Below are 14,216 nucleotides of genomic sequence, written 5' to 3' on the forward strand. Positions count from 1 at the left end.
AGTTTCAAATAAGAATATTCAGGAATCCTTAAGCAATCCGTTATCATTGACTTCTATACTCCGTTGAGGTGATTACTTTGTGTGTTCAATTGACAGTGTACATTTTTGTATTTTTTTTACGATTTATTTATTTTTAGAGAGGGGAAGGGATGGAGAAAGAGGGAGAGAAACACCAATGTGTGGTTGCCTCTCGAGCACTGCCTACTGGGGACCTGGCCTGCAACCCAGGCATGTGCCCTGACTGGGAATCGAATTGGTGACCCTTTGGTTCACAGGCTGGCACTCAATCCACTGAGCCACACCAGCCAGGGCATTTTTGGATAGTTTTTAAAAATTGCAATAAAATTTATATACAGTGAAATACACTCGTAGGTACACAGTTGCATGAGTTTTAACAAACAAATGTGCCCTGTGTATCTCATCCTCCAATCAAGATACAGGACATTTGTCTAGCTCCAGAAATTTCCTGTTGCCACACAGGAACTTCCGCCCACAGTTCCGACCCCCCAGACACCACTGCTGTTCTCACGTAGGTCACCGTGCCTTGCTCGCCTGCGGATCTGCCACTGTTTCATATCCAGTCTTTCTGACGGAAGTGTGGACCTCCTTCTACCCCTCAGACCAATGAGACAGTGTCTCTTGGATGCATCCCCCATGGAACCCTCTGTCCTGCTTCCTTTGGAAGGGTCGTTCTCTAGGCCAGGACTTAGCTTCTTTTCTGAGGCATTTATCTTCTGTATCAAGGCCAGGAAAGTAAGGACTGATAGGGATTTCAGCGGAGTGAGGGGTTCAATGCATGTGTGCATAAATATAGAATAACACTTCTCTGAATTTTGACCTAAGTGTTTTAAAAGTGGTTAGTATCCATAAATATCTTCACTTCCAGTCCAGGATCACAGGGCACATTCCGGTGTTTTCCCTTATCTGTGCTCATAACTCCTTCTATGACAGTAGGAAACCTGGCTTTCGACACTCCTCATGTGTTCCTGTTCAGTCTGTTTGCCGGCGCATAACCAGGCTCATCTTTCTCAGCACACCTTCTCCCATATGTTCCTCCTCCATGACTGGTCTCCCTCGGACAGCCCTCGTCAGCCCACCATCCCCACTCCATGTTCTGTGTGGGGGACCCACCTCATCTTCCTGTGGAGGCTCCGATGCCCGAATGGGCCCCCTACCCCATAGGGATAAGTGCCCACCTCACTCTGCCTGGGCTCGTCCGGCCCGTGCAGAGCCCTCCCACCACCTATGCAAACACCTGGGTAGCCCTGTGCCACCTGGTGGCTCCAGGCTCAGTTGATTCTGTATCCCTTTCCCTAACATTTTCTTTTTTTCAATCTTCCTATACCAAGGAAGGCTTCTGTCCACCCATCTACCTAAGCTCGAGATCTAAATACCCTTGAATATTTGCTCTTCTTCCACCTACTTATGGCTGTTTCCATTTAAATCATGAGCAACTGTAATGGATTCAAAATCTGTCCCACTTCCTTTTATCTCTGTTTATTTTCGCCACACCTATTAGTCTTGTCACTGATGTTCTCTTTCTACTCTGTCTCACCTCCACAAGGTATTCTTACAGAGCAGCTGGCATGATCTTTTAAAAGCATAAGGCATGATGTCCTTTCGAACCCTCTACTGGCTTCCCATGGTACTTAGAATAAAATCCGCATTCCTCCCCAGCGTATGATACCTATATATATACATACATATATACAGCAATCGATTCTGACTGCACATTAGCATCAGCAGGGGAATTCAGAAGCCCTAAGCCTGGTCGCATCCACGTCTAGTTAAATTAGACTGTTTGGGGAGGTGGCCCAGCATCAGTATTTTTTGAAGTTCTCTGGTGAATCTAATTGTCAGTCAGGCTTGGGAATCACATCCCCCTCTGCCTACCCCCATACTCTCTTCTTCCCTTTCCTGACCGGTTCCATCTGGCTTCTCAGAGGGGCCTTTCCTTGACCAACTTACCTGAAGTCGTGTCCTGCCTCACCAGTCATTCTCTGCTGTGTTCCTCTTTTTGAGCACTTCCTAGCACTGTCACCTGAGGTCATCTTGCTTCCGTACCCTTTCTTTAGCATTGGAGTGTAGTCTTCATGATAACGCTTTCTCTCCACTATACCTTGGTGCCTCAATTGGTGCTTCATAACTATTTGTGTGTAGAGGGGAGGAGAGCCAGGTGAGGGGCCTGTCATGTCACATGGGAGCTGGGGAGGGAGGGAGACCCTGGACAGGGGAGGTGAAGCGGAGCAGACTGATGGAGATCAGATCGTTGGAGAAACCAGGTGAAAACTAAGCAACTTAGACAGTGGAATTAGGAGCTCTCTGATACTGCAGATCAGAGGGGACAGATTTTTTCTGGATTGGTACAGTCCCACGAAAGCAGAGGTGACTGGTTTCCTGATGGCAGTGCAGCCTGTACCATAGAGTCACTGTTGATGTTCACCGTGCCTGCCCTAAACTTGGAGACTGTCATTTTACCTACGTGTTAGTGAGAGCAGCCCTCTGGACTCAGCCAGACCCCTCACTGCCGCCTTCATTTCAGTTGCCTACTAACTTCAGAGACCGTCTGGAGTTCCTGTCGGTCCCTGCACTCGCTCATTTGGTCGTAGCGTACCTGCGCTCTCTCTCTGCATCATGATACAAGCAGAAGCCTAATTGCATTAACATCTTTAACTGTGATTATTTTGTTCTAAATATTGGGATTAATTTAAAAATTGTATTCTTGCTTACCTCACAACCCAGATTAGTAATGGGGACATGAGCAAACATTATCTTGACAAAACTTCAGCCCTACTTTGTGCACATTGTTGGAAAAGACAGTAATGCAAAAAAAAAAAAAAAAAAAAGAGCAAGAGAGAAGAAAAAGAAGGCTGCAGGAAAGGAGGAAGACCTGTGTGAAATGGGTCAACTCCATAAATGAAGCAGTGGGCACGAGTCCGCAGGAGCCGAGCGGGGCAGCTGAGCACAGGACTCTGGACGTCACTCCTGCATAGGGTCTCAGGAGTGGGAGCCAACTGCACCCACCAGCATGGAACCACTCGTGGTGTGATCATTTCCCTTGCCGTTATCAGCAATTGAATTTATGGAGCCTTGATGGTATATGAATGAAACTCCAGGCGTAGACAGTGTTCTGTGACTGCCTAATGCCAAGGAAAATGTTCACTTTCACAAATTCAGATGGTAATTTTGTGCCTTTAGATAGGGGTTTTACACATACCATGAGTCCAGAGGAGACTGAGGGAGGACGTAAAATAGGTTTTCGAAAATGACAGGTTTAATTCTGTGATGAATGGCTATGCAAAAACACTGTTTACAGTGAGTTCCTCTCTGAAAGTGAAGTAAAGCGTACATGATAAGAGCTTGGTTTTATAGGGCACTGGGAGGTGAGAACTGGTTGGAAGACACTGAAGTATTGTTTGTCAGCTTGCCTCCCCCATCCCAGGATGAAGACTAAGTCATTCCTTCAGGCAGCAGCGTTTGCACGTGTCAGGAAGTGTGCGCCAGTGATGTGATGGAGACTGGAGACTTGGGAGAAGTGTTCAGCTTGGTGTTGCCTCTGGGCCTCTCGAGCCCTATGGCATTCTAAATTAGGAGCGGTATTTCCTGCTCAGTATCTTTCTCTCCACCATGGGCCTTGATGTGAACCTCTAATGATTCCACAGGACAATGCCCCATTGCTCCCTGTAAAAAACAGTAGCAAAACTTGTTAAATTTTTGAGTACTGACAGCTTAGAATTTCTGAAATGTTTAAATCTATACACAAAGAAGGTAAATTCAACATTCTACTTCTAACATGTCCAATATAGATTGTGTGTCCATTTTCTGGGTGATTTTATATAGAACAAATTATAAGAAAGATCTAGAACTCTATTAGCAATTGCCTAACATTTTCATTACAGCTGTTATCTTTTTAGTGTATGTTTATGGCTGCTTTATACATGTACCTCTCACAATAGGGTGCCTGATGGACACGGGGAATGAGGGCAATTATTACAGTGAGTTAGCTATAGTAAGTGTTCAGTAAACGTTTAATATAAAATATGTGTTTATGGACAGATTAAATTGTATACTCTATAAGGTAGAGGGTAGGAAAACATCCATACATACATGGAATTTATTGGAATTTTGAAAAGGAAGTTAAAGCTTTTGCGTGTGTGGGACGAGAAAAAAATTTATTTTTCACCATATACCTTCTGTAATGTTTGCATTTTTTACCATGTGCAAATAAGACATTCAGATTCTACAAACTAGTTACATTTTTTAAATTATCAAATAATGGGATTTTAAAAAAAATCTTAGGATAACCTTAAGAATCGTATAATTGAAGAACATAGTTACTTAAAAGGATTTTTAAACACTCAAATTATCATGTTTGTATTTACCTACAAAACAACTCTTTGTAAAGGCCAGCCTTCTTAACTCCTAAAGCTTTTTCTTAAAGCCTCATCAAGCAAGCACATAGAATCTTTTTGCTGTGGGGGATGCTTATAGCATTGCCAAGAATTATTTGAAATGTTATTTTATTTGTTTCAGTTTTTTAGGTGCAAATATTTGTATATATAAGGTTTGCTACTCCAGTTGAAAGTTGTTCCAGAATAGTTCTTATGCTTGGAACTTAGAAGAGAGAGAAGAGGAAGAGGGAGAAGAAAGAGGGAGAGGGGGAGGGGGGGAAGGGAGGAGAAGGAAAGAGAAAGGGAGGGAGGAGATAGAGTGAGAGAGGGGGGGAAGAGAGAGATATGATATAAATTACTTTAAAATATCTGTTTTAATAGTGTCAGGTGACTTGTAGAGTGTATAATATATGGATGAAAGTCCAGTGCTTTTGCATTCATACAAAAGCACTGAGTGACCAAAAGGGGTTAATCAAGGTGTTAAGAGGCTGGGCTGCCTTCTGTCCTGTTTTTTGGTCTGTCCTTTCTCCAAAGGGGCAGAGATGAAGCATGGCTGTAAATGAATTTTAAATTCTTTAGTGATAAACAGAATAAAAACAATTGATCTAGATTTTTATTGTATAATAAACCAAAATGTGCACATTCTAACATATTGTCTGCTAGTCGCCTGTTGAATTCTGTCTTGGCGTTCTAACAATATGAGGATGTATATTGCTTATATCTTTATATTATCCCAGATAACACAAAAGGTTTTGTGTTCTCTTATTCCTTGACAGGTTGGTTCCGAGGATATACCCTTCAAAATAAATCTAAAAAGGTACGGTTTAACATTCCGTTTTTGCATTTGAAATCTGTCTGCTAGTTTTGTGCTGTGCTGTCTGATCCCGTAAATGCTCTCTGCTGTCTGTAGACCTAGTTTGCTTTCTCTCTGCTGGCTGTTCTTTAGATGTGAAAGCAAACTCTGTGGGCTCACTGCTCCAGCAACACAGTGTAGGCCCAGCAACTGTCTGACTCCGGACAGAGGTCTGGAGGGGAGTTCCCAGACCAGGCCAGGCCTCTGTAGGCTTCTCTGGCCCTGTCCCTCTAGCTAAGCAGTGTGGTGATACCGTGACCTTTTATCCTTGGCTCTGTCCTTTGGAGGGGGGAGGCATGCTTCTTCTCTCCTTTAGTCCCAGCGCTAAACTCCGGCACTAAAGGGCTCCCGTTTCCCTGATTCTTTCCTTCACTGTACCGTGGACCGACCAGAGGTGCAGTCTTCACATTGTGCCCCCGACAGCCCCCGTCACACACCAGGAAGTCAGTGCAGTGGGTTATAACCACTATTTAAAAAAACAAACTAAAAATAGAAAAGAAAACGGAATGCCATGTTAAGTATTATTTCAGGAAACTTTGGTTTCAGTCCATATTTTTAGTTATCTACTGCATTTTAAGTTGTATTGTATGTATGCAAAGTACTGGGTGGCCATAAAAATGTATGTCATCGTGGGCAGAGTGTATAACATAATGACCCCAGTGGGTTCCCTTTCCCAGTGCCAAGACCACCGACCATCCCTCTAATCAGGGATGCTAACCTCCCTCCCCCTGTTTGTTTAGGCCAGGTCAGCCCTTTCCCTTCCACCCTGGGAGCCGGCCCAGCACAGCATGTCAGCGCACTCTATTGCAAGAGCCCCTTGGTAGGGCTGCATTATTTCACAGTTAGTTCACATGCAAAATAGAGAATTAGCAAAGGGTGGAGGGCCACATTTCAGAATTTATCAAGAGGTGAGTTTAAAAAAAGAAAACCCCCACAGCTCTTTTGGAGCTGTAGAGATAGAAGCAGTCCTTGCCCACAGCTCTTCAAAGGGCCCAGGGCCCGGAAAAACACCTTTCCGCAAGTGTGGCCCATGAAACACCACCCTGCCCTGGGCAAGCTTCCTGCCTTGTGGAAGCTTCAGTCACACTCAGTATTTGCACATGACTGCTTACACACACACACACACACTGTTAACTTGAAAGATTTAATGAACTACCAGAATAAAGGAGTGTTTGCTGATGATACGAACATCAACTCCCTCTGTTTTGCTCCTGTGCTTCCTCCCCAACCCCTGATGCTGAATGTTTCCACCCACAGATTGTTGCTTGTACCACATGTCTTCATCTCCAGCTTCATTATTTTCACTTCATGTCTTGCTGCCTTTCATTTCTCCGACCTTCAAGTAGGGTCCTAGGATGGCATGACCCTAGGAGAGGTCACAGCAGAGACCTTTCTGTCCGGACGCTGGTTAGACCAGAGGGCTGGTGTTCGCAGCACTCCTGCTTCTCGCTTTGGGTTTAACCCCATCAGTGTTTATTTTACTTGTACTTACAGAAGTATAGTTATTTCAAAGCATAATATTAGAGTGAATTATATTGAATTTCTAAATTCATTAAAGCGCAAGAATACTCATGTCACTTAATTCCCTACCATTTAAAAGGTTAATTTTAAAAACAAACAACAAAAAAACCACTTGCAGATAAAATCATATGAACTTAAAGGACAAACAAATTCTTGATGTTTAACTGGTGAATGTGAATCGTGTTGAAACAGCTTTCCCTTTCACGGAGTCTGGCACATGAGGACCCTTTGCCAGCACAGACGGCCTTGGTTCCTAAGGTATCCCACGGTCTCCCAATGCAGCGGAACACCCAGCTACCGCCTTTGTGGTGTGTTTTGAAAAGTGGGTAGATGGGGTGCCACACTAGGAGTAGAGGACAAGTTTTGAATGTGGTTTTAATTTTTTGTGTGTTTTCTTAAAACCCATATTTCAACTTTAAACCTCACTCTTTAGAAGAATTATTTCAGTAAGAGCTTCTCTTAGTTCTTGATAATTGAACTTTGCAATTTAGTGAAATGATAGTGCAAATGAGGGCCGTGCATCGATGCCTTGGTTTTTAAGTTGAAGTATCTTTTTTGTGGGAGAGATGGGAAACATACAGGGAACTGAAAGTCAGTTGTCATGAATTCTGCTCAGCTTTTGACACCCCTTCATTAATTAACAGATCAGGCCTATTTGAAATTCTCTGCTAATGTTGTTTTCTTCATTTGCCAGTCTTTAGGAGAAGAGCTTTTTGAAAGGCTTACTATTTTAATGGAAATTTTTGGTGTCATTTATAAGCAGACATAGCCATTTAGAGTGGCAATAAAATGAGCTAGCGGTTTTACAAATTGAAGAAGTCAAGAGCTTTGCAGAAACCGATATTGATCCTTGCAGGATTGTGAATAAGGGCAGTATCTAGAAAATCATTAGTTTATTATTTTTTTAATCAAGTGAGTAAGTAGGTTACACTGAGAAAGGAAAGGCGAAATTGAGAGAGAGGCTGTAAATCAGAAATATATGACCCAGGTTTAATCCGGCTCTCCGTGTGTCCTGATGGCACCGGAAAAGTTCTACAAGCCTCCGGTTTCCCAGGGCAATCAGACGTCTGTAAGTGCGTCTATGCTAGCATGGGAGGGTGGTGCCTACAAAGAACACAGTGGTAATACAGCAGAATAAATACTCTCTTAATATGGACACCATGGCTGGATACCCAATATAACTTAACTGCTTAGATGGCACAATATAAGTCAAATGCTTCTATCTTGGATTTCTCCCAGTTTCAAAGAGGAGCCCAGTTATCAGATTATGAACACATGACAGTTTTAACTGGTCCTTCACCTTCTTGATGGGGAAAATCTTCTGCAAGGATTGTCCTTGGGACAAGGAGTGTTATACCTTATTTAACCTTCAAATGCGGCTCTTTGTAACTGCCACTTCAAGTGGTCCATCTTTATCCAACCATCTCCCTTTTTTTTTGAGTGCTGAACATTTGTTTATTATAAAAGATACCTAACATAAAATTCCTGTTTCAATCATTTTAAAATGTATGGTTTAGGGGTATTAAGCACATTCCCATTGTTATACAACCATCTCCACCACCCATCTCCAGAACTTTTCCATCTTCCAAAACTAAAACTCTGCCCCCATTAAACACTAACTCCCCATTCGTCCCTCCCTTCAGCCCCTGGCAGCCCCCATTCTACATTCTGTCTGTATGAATCTGACTGCTCTAGGTATCTCATAGAAGTGGGACCACACAGTATTTGTCTCTTCTTCTGTGTCTGGCTTATTTCACTTAGCATCATGTCCTCAGGCTGAGCTTTGGGCAGCCTGCCCTTGTTCTCCAGAAAGATGGTAGTATAATATTTACATTAGCATCTAGAAGAAACACCCACAGTTCCTTAGGCATCCTGAGCACTGACAGACAGGAAGCTTCAAAACCCCAGAAATCAGGCCTGAAAGGAATTATGTACACATTGTATTTTTGTTTTTAACTGGTCATTTTTCTAAAATCACTGAATTCTGTCCCTCTAATAAAAGATGTAATGTTACCTTGCTTAGGTATGTGTCCTGGGTCTTTGGGTTAGTGATTTCTCACTTGTGCACCCTGCTCCCGTCCCTTCTCAGAGCAAGGAGGGGACGGTATGCGCTTCTGTGGTTCTCTTTGCCTGGTGGGAAAGAATGGCCATTTTACTTCTGACTGAGTTCCCCCTGGCATCATCGATGCTGGGAGCTGCTCAATTGCAAACTTGCTTGCTGTTTCCTGTTTTCTTGTCAAAGGATTGAAGGAGACAGAAGAGTTGTATGGATAAATACAGCACTCGAAACTAGACACACACTGACCCAGGTGGAAATTCACTCGTTTCTGTCTCTGAGTGGATCGAGGATCTCTGGTACACAGTAGTCTCTGGCCCCATCCCCAGGCAGCGGATGACCCTCTCCCACCTTTGTGGCGAGCCACCCTGACACGGAGTGTGCGCAGGGTCACGCTGACTTTTCCAGCTGAGCCCATGGTGCCTGTTAAACAGGTTCTTCTCTTACCTCTACTGGCACAGCATGCAAAGTCCCGTGAAACTGTTTCCAGACGGCAGAGTCTCCCTATCAATGACTGTATCTCACAGTTGAGCAACAGAAGCTTTTGGCATTTAAGAAAACTGACATCCCTGATTTGCTTCCTGTTGGTTAGATCTGGTCTTCACTTGTTTGGTTTCTGCCGACCAGGTTCCAGCCTTTCTTCTAGGTCTTTGTGTCCTTTAGTTTTTCCCTGGGCAATGTCCCAATACTGATGTAGAATTGCCTCTTAAGTTCATAGAAGGGAGAGCAATTTGAGACTGGGAAGTGCTAAAAATAGCCAGCTAACCAGTACTACTTGATTTGAGGCACATTTGGTTAAAGTGAAATTGCTGAGAGGAATCACTTTAGAACATCAGTACAATTTTATGGGCCATAAAGTATGAGCCCCCACCTTACTAATTATATGACCCCTTGAAAGGGAATCATCTCACAGCAAGCAGGATCTGAAGGGGTTAAACCCTCCCCTCACTGCAGCTCCAGGCTGACCTGGGCTTGTTTGCCCCTTCACTTACAGAGCATTTCTCCTAAGCCCTGAACCCGAATCTTAATTTATACCTTTCGATGTGTCAACCATGCTCTCATGGAGGTGGCCCCATGATGTCACTGATGCCTAACAAGCCTGACTTCAGACAGGCAGCTGTTGTCCGGTGTCCTTCCTCCCCTCCGTTCATCCCTGCTCCTGTGCACGTGCTTCCCTTTGGGCTGAGATCTTCGTGACCGTGTAACCGAGTTCTTCTCTCTGTAGGGTATTTTCCCTGAAACATACATCCATTTGAAAGAGGCAACTGTGGAAGACCGAGGGTAAGTTCCATTCAGGGAAGACTCCTAAACAATGATGAAAACAAAGTTATTGAGGAATGCCGTGCGCCTTATTTCTCTCAACTCATTAATTCCACTCCTTAAATGAGAGAGGAATAAATAAAGACATTTTCCTGGCATGATTCCTTCTTCTGTCTTCTCGCTTCATAACGTCTCTACCCAGCACCCTGCCCTAGGACAGTAAAGACAGATGACGAAAGAAGAGGGTGTCTTTACCTTTCTCTTGCACCACCTGTTCACCGATGGTGTGCGCACATGTGTGCATGCACACGAACATTTGACACTTTCTCTGGTGAGACCTGAGGCCCCTGTGTGGGAACTCTGGGAGATAAAGGAGCAAGCTGGTCCTGCACAGATCAGCCCTGAATCTCGAAGGGGCCTGCTAGCCTCAGGCCACCTTGGGCTTGGAAAACAAATCTGGCCCTGTGTTTGTCACGAGCTGGATGAGAACTGATGAGATGATGTGTGTGAACGTGCTCTGCAGATAAACTTCATTGTGCTGTGGGTGTTTTCTTGTTCACCCTAACCACATGTCCTGGGAAGTCCTGCCTCTGGCAGCTAACAGGAGTGGGGCACTCGGCCCGAAGTGAGAGAGCGAGGCCGCTTGGTCGGGGAGCCCATGGGCGGGGGGAGTTAAGGAGGGAATAAGGAGCTCCTGGAGCAGGACTGGAGTCCCGGGGCTGATAGTGAATCCAAAAACATTCTCAGTCATAAATTCTGCCCCCTCGTTTGAGAGATGAGAGGTGGAGACATGCCCAAATTCACAAAACTCCCCGGAGACAAAATCAGGCTGGAGAACCTGCCTCCTGGAGAACCTCCTATCCCGTGTACCATTCTGGGCACCCTGTGGTGTCGCTAGCCACAGCACTTGGGTGGAGAACAGGGATGGGAGGCACATTCCCACTACTTGGAGTAACCACATAAAATGCAGGATGCCCCATTAAATTTGAGATTCGAATAAGCCCACGTAATTTTTTACAGTATATCCCTGATATTGCATGAGACATACTATAAAATTACTGACTGCATCTACCTGAAATCCAGACCTAACTGGCCATCCTGTACTTTTATGTAAGTCTGGCAATCCTGCCACCAATCCCTGCTCTCGCTCCTTTTTTTAATCATAAAAATACCAGAAAGGGTTTATGTGACTAAATGTCGGGCCTTCCTTGTTCTGAGTCTCCTGCAAGTAGGTGAGGAGTTTGGTCTGTACAGTCTCCATGCCGAAGGCAGCAGGTGAGGAAAAAAAACCTAGTGCCATTCTGGAAGACAGCAGGGCCTCCAGTCCCATAGTGCTTGGTGTGAGATGACGAGCCCCAGGACCTGTGCACACATACTCCCCCCCCACCCAAGAAACAGATGCTTGGCAGACCCAGCTGCAGTCCTGGATTTTGGCTTCCACCCCAGGAATTACTGAAGCCAGCCTGGCTCAGTAATTGAGGCTCCCACAGAGATGCAAAATGGGGAGGTTGAGGCTGGGCTGTGAGCCCATCACTATTTCAGAAAACAAAATCATTTTGAGAACTGTGGGAGCCCTTTTCTCAGATGATGAGATATGACGAAAATCTCCTACATCGCTCCCACCCTCCTGATGGGCAGGTTTTGCTTTGTTTCAAGCCCAACTGGCCCCTTTGCCATCTCTGAGCTTTGGGGAGTCTGACCTCTGTCGAGAAAAACAGCAGTTGACCTGGAATAACACAGGCCTCTGTCTGGCTCTCTCCAGGCAGAACGAGACGGTGATCCCTGGCGAGCTCCCGCTGGTGCAGGAGCTCACATCCACGCTGCGAGAATGGGCTGTCATCTGGCGCAAGCTCTATGTGGTGAGTTTCCCCTTGGGGCTCGGAGCCGGTGGCACCCTCCCTGGGCTCTCAGTCTGTCCTGCTGCAGAGCCGTCCTCTGCAGGGGTTGACCACTGGATGATGACTTACCTGGACCTCACAATGACTGAGAACCAGCAGATGCGCATTCCCAGAGTAGGGTCATGGCTAAGGTGGGCTGTGGAGGAAGTGGATGTAGTCATCAGTTCAGTCTTTTCCCAACTGATAGCTTGCTGATCATAAAGTAGTAACGATAATAACTGCAAACACTTGCGTCGTCCTTACTAAGTTCCCGGAACTGTTATTAATCCTACAATACTCCTATAAAGTGGGTGCAATTACTACCGGTTCACCACTGAAGAAACTGGGGCATTCTGTTAACATCTCCACGTGTGGAACATCAGGGGCAGCTATCTTGCAAGAGGCCAAGGATGTTCAGTCCGTTGGCAGCAAGCTTGTACCTGTGTCCACTTTAGGGAGCTCTTTTCACGACATTGGGACAGACACTTTCCTAAAGCCCCGTTTCCTGGAGGCTTTGTGCATAAGCGTCGCTCAGCCTTGCCTCTGGGAGCATCTGCCAGGCCTCGTGGCGGCAGGTCTCGCCTGTGCGAGTGCTGTCTCTTGTCCTCTGCGTGAAGAACTCAGTGAGGGAACAGGCGCAGCTTGCTGCCCTGGGAGCCAGTCTCCTGCTTGTACCTGGCTTTGTTTATCTAGGTGGTTTTTCAGTCTTCACTCTAGACCAGGGATGTCAAACTCACTTTCACCAGGGGCCTCATCAGCCTTGTGGTTGCCTTCAAAAGGCTGAATGTAATTTTAGGACTGTATAAATGTAACTGCTCCTTAAGACTTAAGCAAGAGCTCGGTGCTGCCGCTGGGTAGAAATGAGGTGGAGGGCCAGATTCAGCCCGCGGGCCTTGTGTTTGCCACCTGTGCTCAAGACCCAAATATAAAAACAATCATCAAAAGCTCATTCTGACATACATCTAAGAATTCCTGTAAGATATTTCATTTCCATCCAGGCTGTTTCCCAGGATGGATCACAGCAGTAGAAATCACCAACCCCTTCGGTGGAAACATGCATGTTTTTTTTTTCTCTGCCCATCCGTCAAGGCCAAGTTTAAGCCATTTCTTCTTCAAATATATCTTCTAAAGACGTTAATTCGTAATGTTTCCTTCTGGACTATAGGAGCACTCATAGCTGACCCCATCATCTGGTCTTGGGGGCATAGCGCCCTATAATGCAAGGGATCTTTTGATCTTTTTGTGTTTAATTGAGGAGAGAGCTAACCTGTAATTTCTTAAATCACAAGCTCCAGGAGAATAGAGATGCTGTTTTAAGGCATCTGGCCTACATCCATCGTCTTGTATTTCTATTGAAAGCACTCTCCGGTTCTTAATTCATTGATTAGTGGTAAATGGAACCAGTTTGATGGATGAGGAATGACGTACACATGAGTTAGCTCCTTAACATAGTCTTTCTGGAGATCAGGGAGTAGTGAAACGTATTCGATAATAAGTAACGGAGAGAGGATTTTTTTTTTAAGGTGTAATGTACAAGAGTGGAGAGTATCATGAGGCTGACTTTTCCTCTTGCTAAAACAACTCTTCCGCTGAGTTTATTATCTGTCCTCTACACGTCCATAGGTAACTGTACCAAGTCTGCTGTTGAATAGAAATGAGAAGTAAGTGAACCAGGGAGGAAGAAGTAGGACTCATTATTTGGGCGTCCAGATCCCTTAGCAGTTAAGTGGTGATGAGCTTAGGTTTGCCATTTCTCCTGTGGGTGCTCCACAACTTAGTAACAGAATTGGGAGCTAAGTTAAAAAAAATAATCCCTCCCCTCTCAGAGGGCAGCACATTTTTCATCTTAATTTTGCATCTAGTAAAATAATTATTTTGTGCTTTGTGAATATTTAAGCATGTCTTAGAGCTATTGTTGTTTGACTAAAATATATCCACTGTGGGAACTCTAATCATTTGATAGGGCGAGCAGCCTGCTTCTGTTTTTGATACATGATCTCCCATTAAGAAATAATCCGCTTCCAATGGGTTTGTTATAAATCGTGGCTAGAATTCTCCTTTTTGTCCCCAAACCTCATCTCTTCCTATACCATTGAAGGTTTACTTCAGACAGAATTTATAAACTTCTTTCTCAAAAAGCTATGTGTCAAAGGAGCAAACCTCAAACATTATGTTTCACTGGGGAAAAAAAAGTAAAAGGAACCAAATTCTCTAGTTTTTACCACCAGCAACGTTCTTGCCACACACTTTTCCCAGTG

At 44.7% G+C, this 14,216-nt stretch overlaps 1 protein-coding gene across 1 annotated transcript in view; it reads left to right on the forward strand.

Annotated features, from left to right (window-relative positions):
- Window positions 1-14,216, forward strand: part of DOCK5 (dedicator of cytokinesis 5) — a 158,854-nt gene that overhangs the window by 37,605 nt on the left and 107,033 nt on the right. The window contains exons 3-5 of the mRNA XM_045195714.3: window positions 5,168-5,208; window positions 10,047-10,102; window positions 11,844-11,940. Coding sequence (XP_045051649.2) covers window positions 5,168-5,208; window positions 10,047-10,102; window positions 11,844-11,940 — 194 coding nt within the window. The remainder of the gene's footprint in view (window positions 1-5,167; window positions 5,209-10,046; window positions 10,103-11,843; window positions 11,941-14,216) is intronic.

The sequence above is a fragment of the Desmodus rotundus genome, chromosome 9 (assembly GCF_022682495.2).
Source record: "Desmodus rotundus isolate HL8 chromosome 9, HLdesRot8A.1, whole genome shotgun sequence".
In the NCBI taxonomy this organism is placed as follows: domain Eukaryota; kingdom Metazoa; phylum Chordata; class Mammalia; order Chiroptera; family Phyllostomidae; genus Desmodus; species Desmodus rotundus.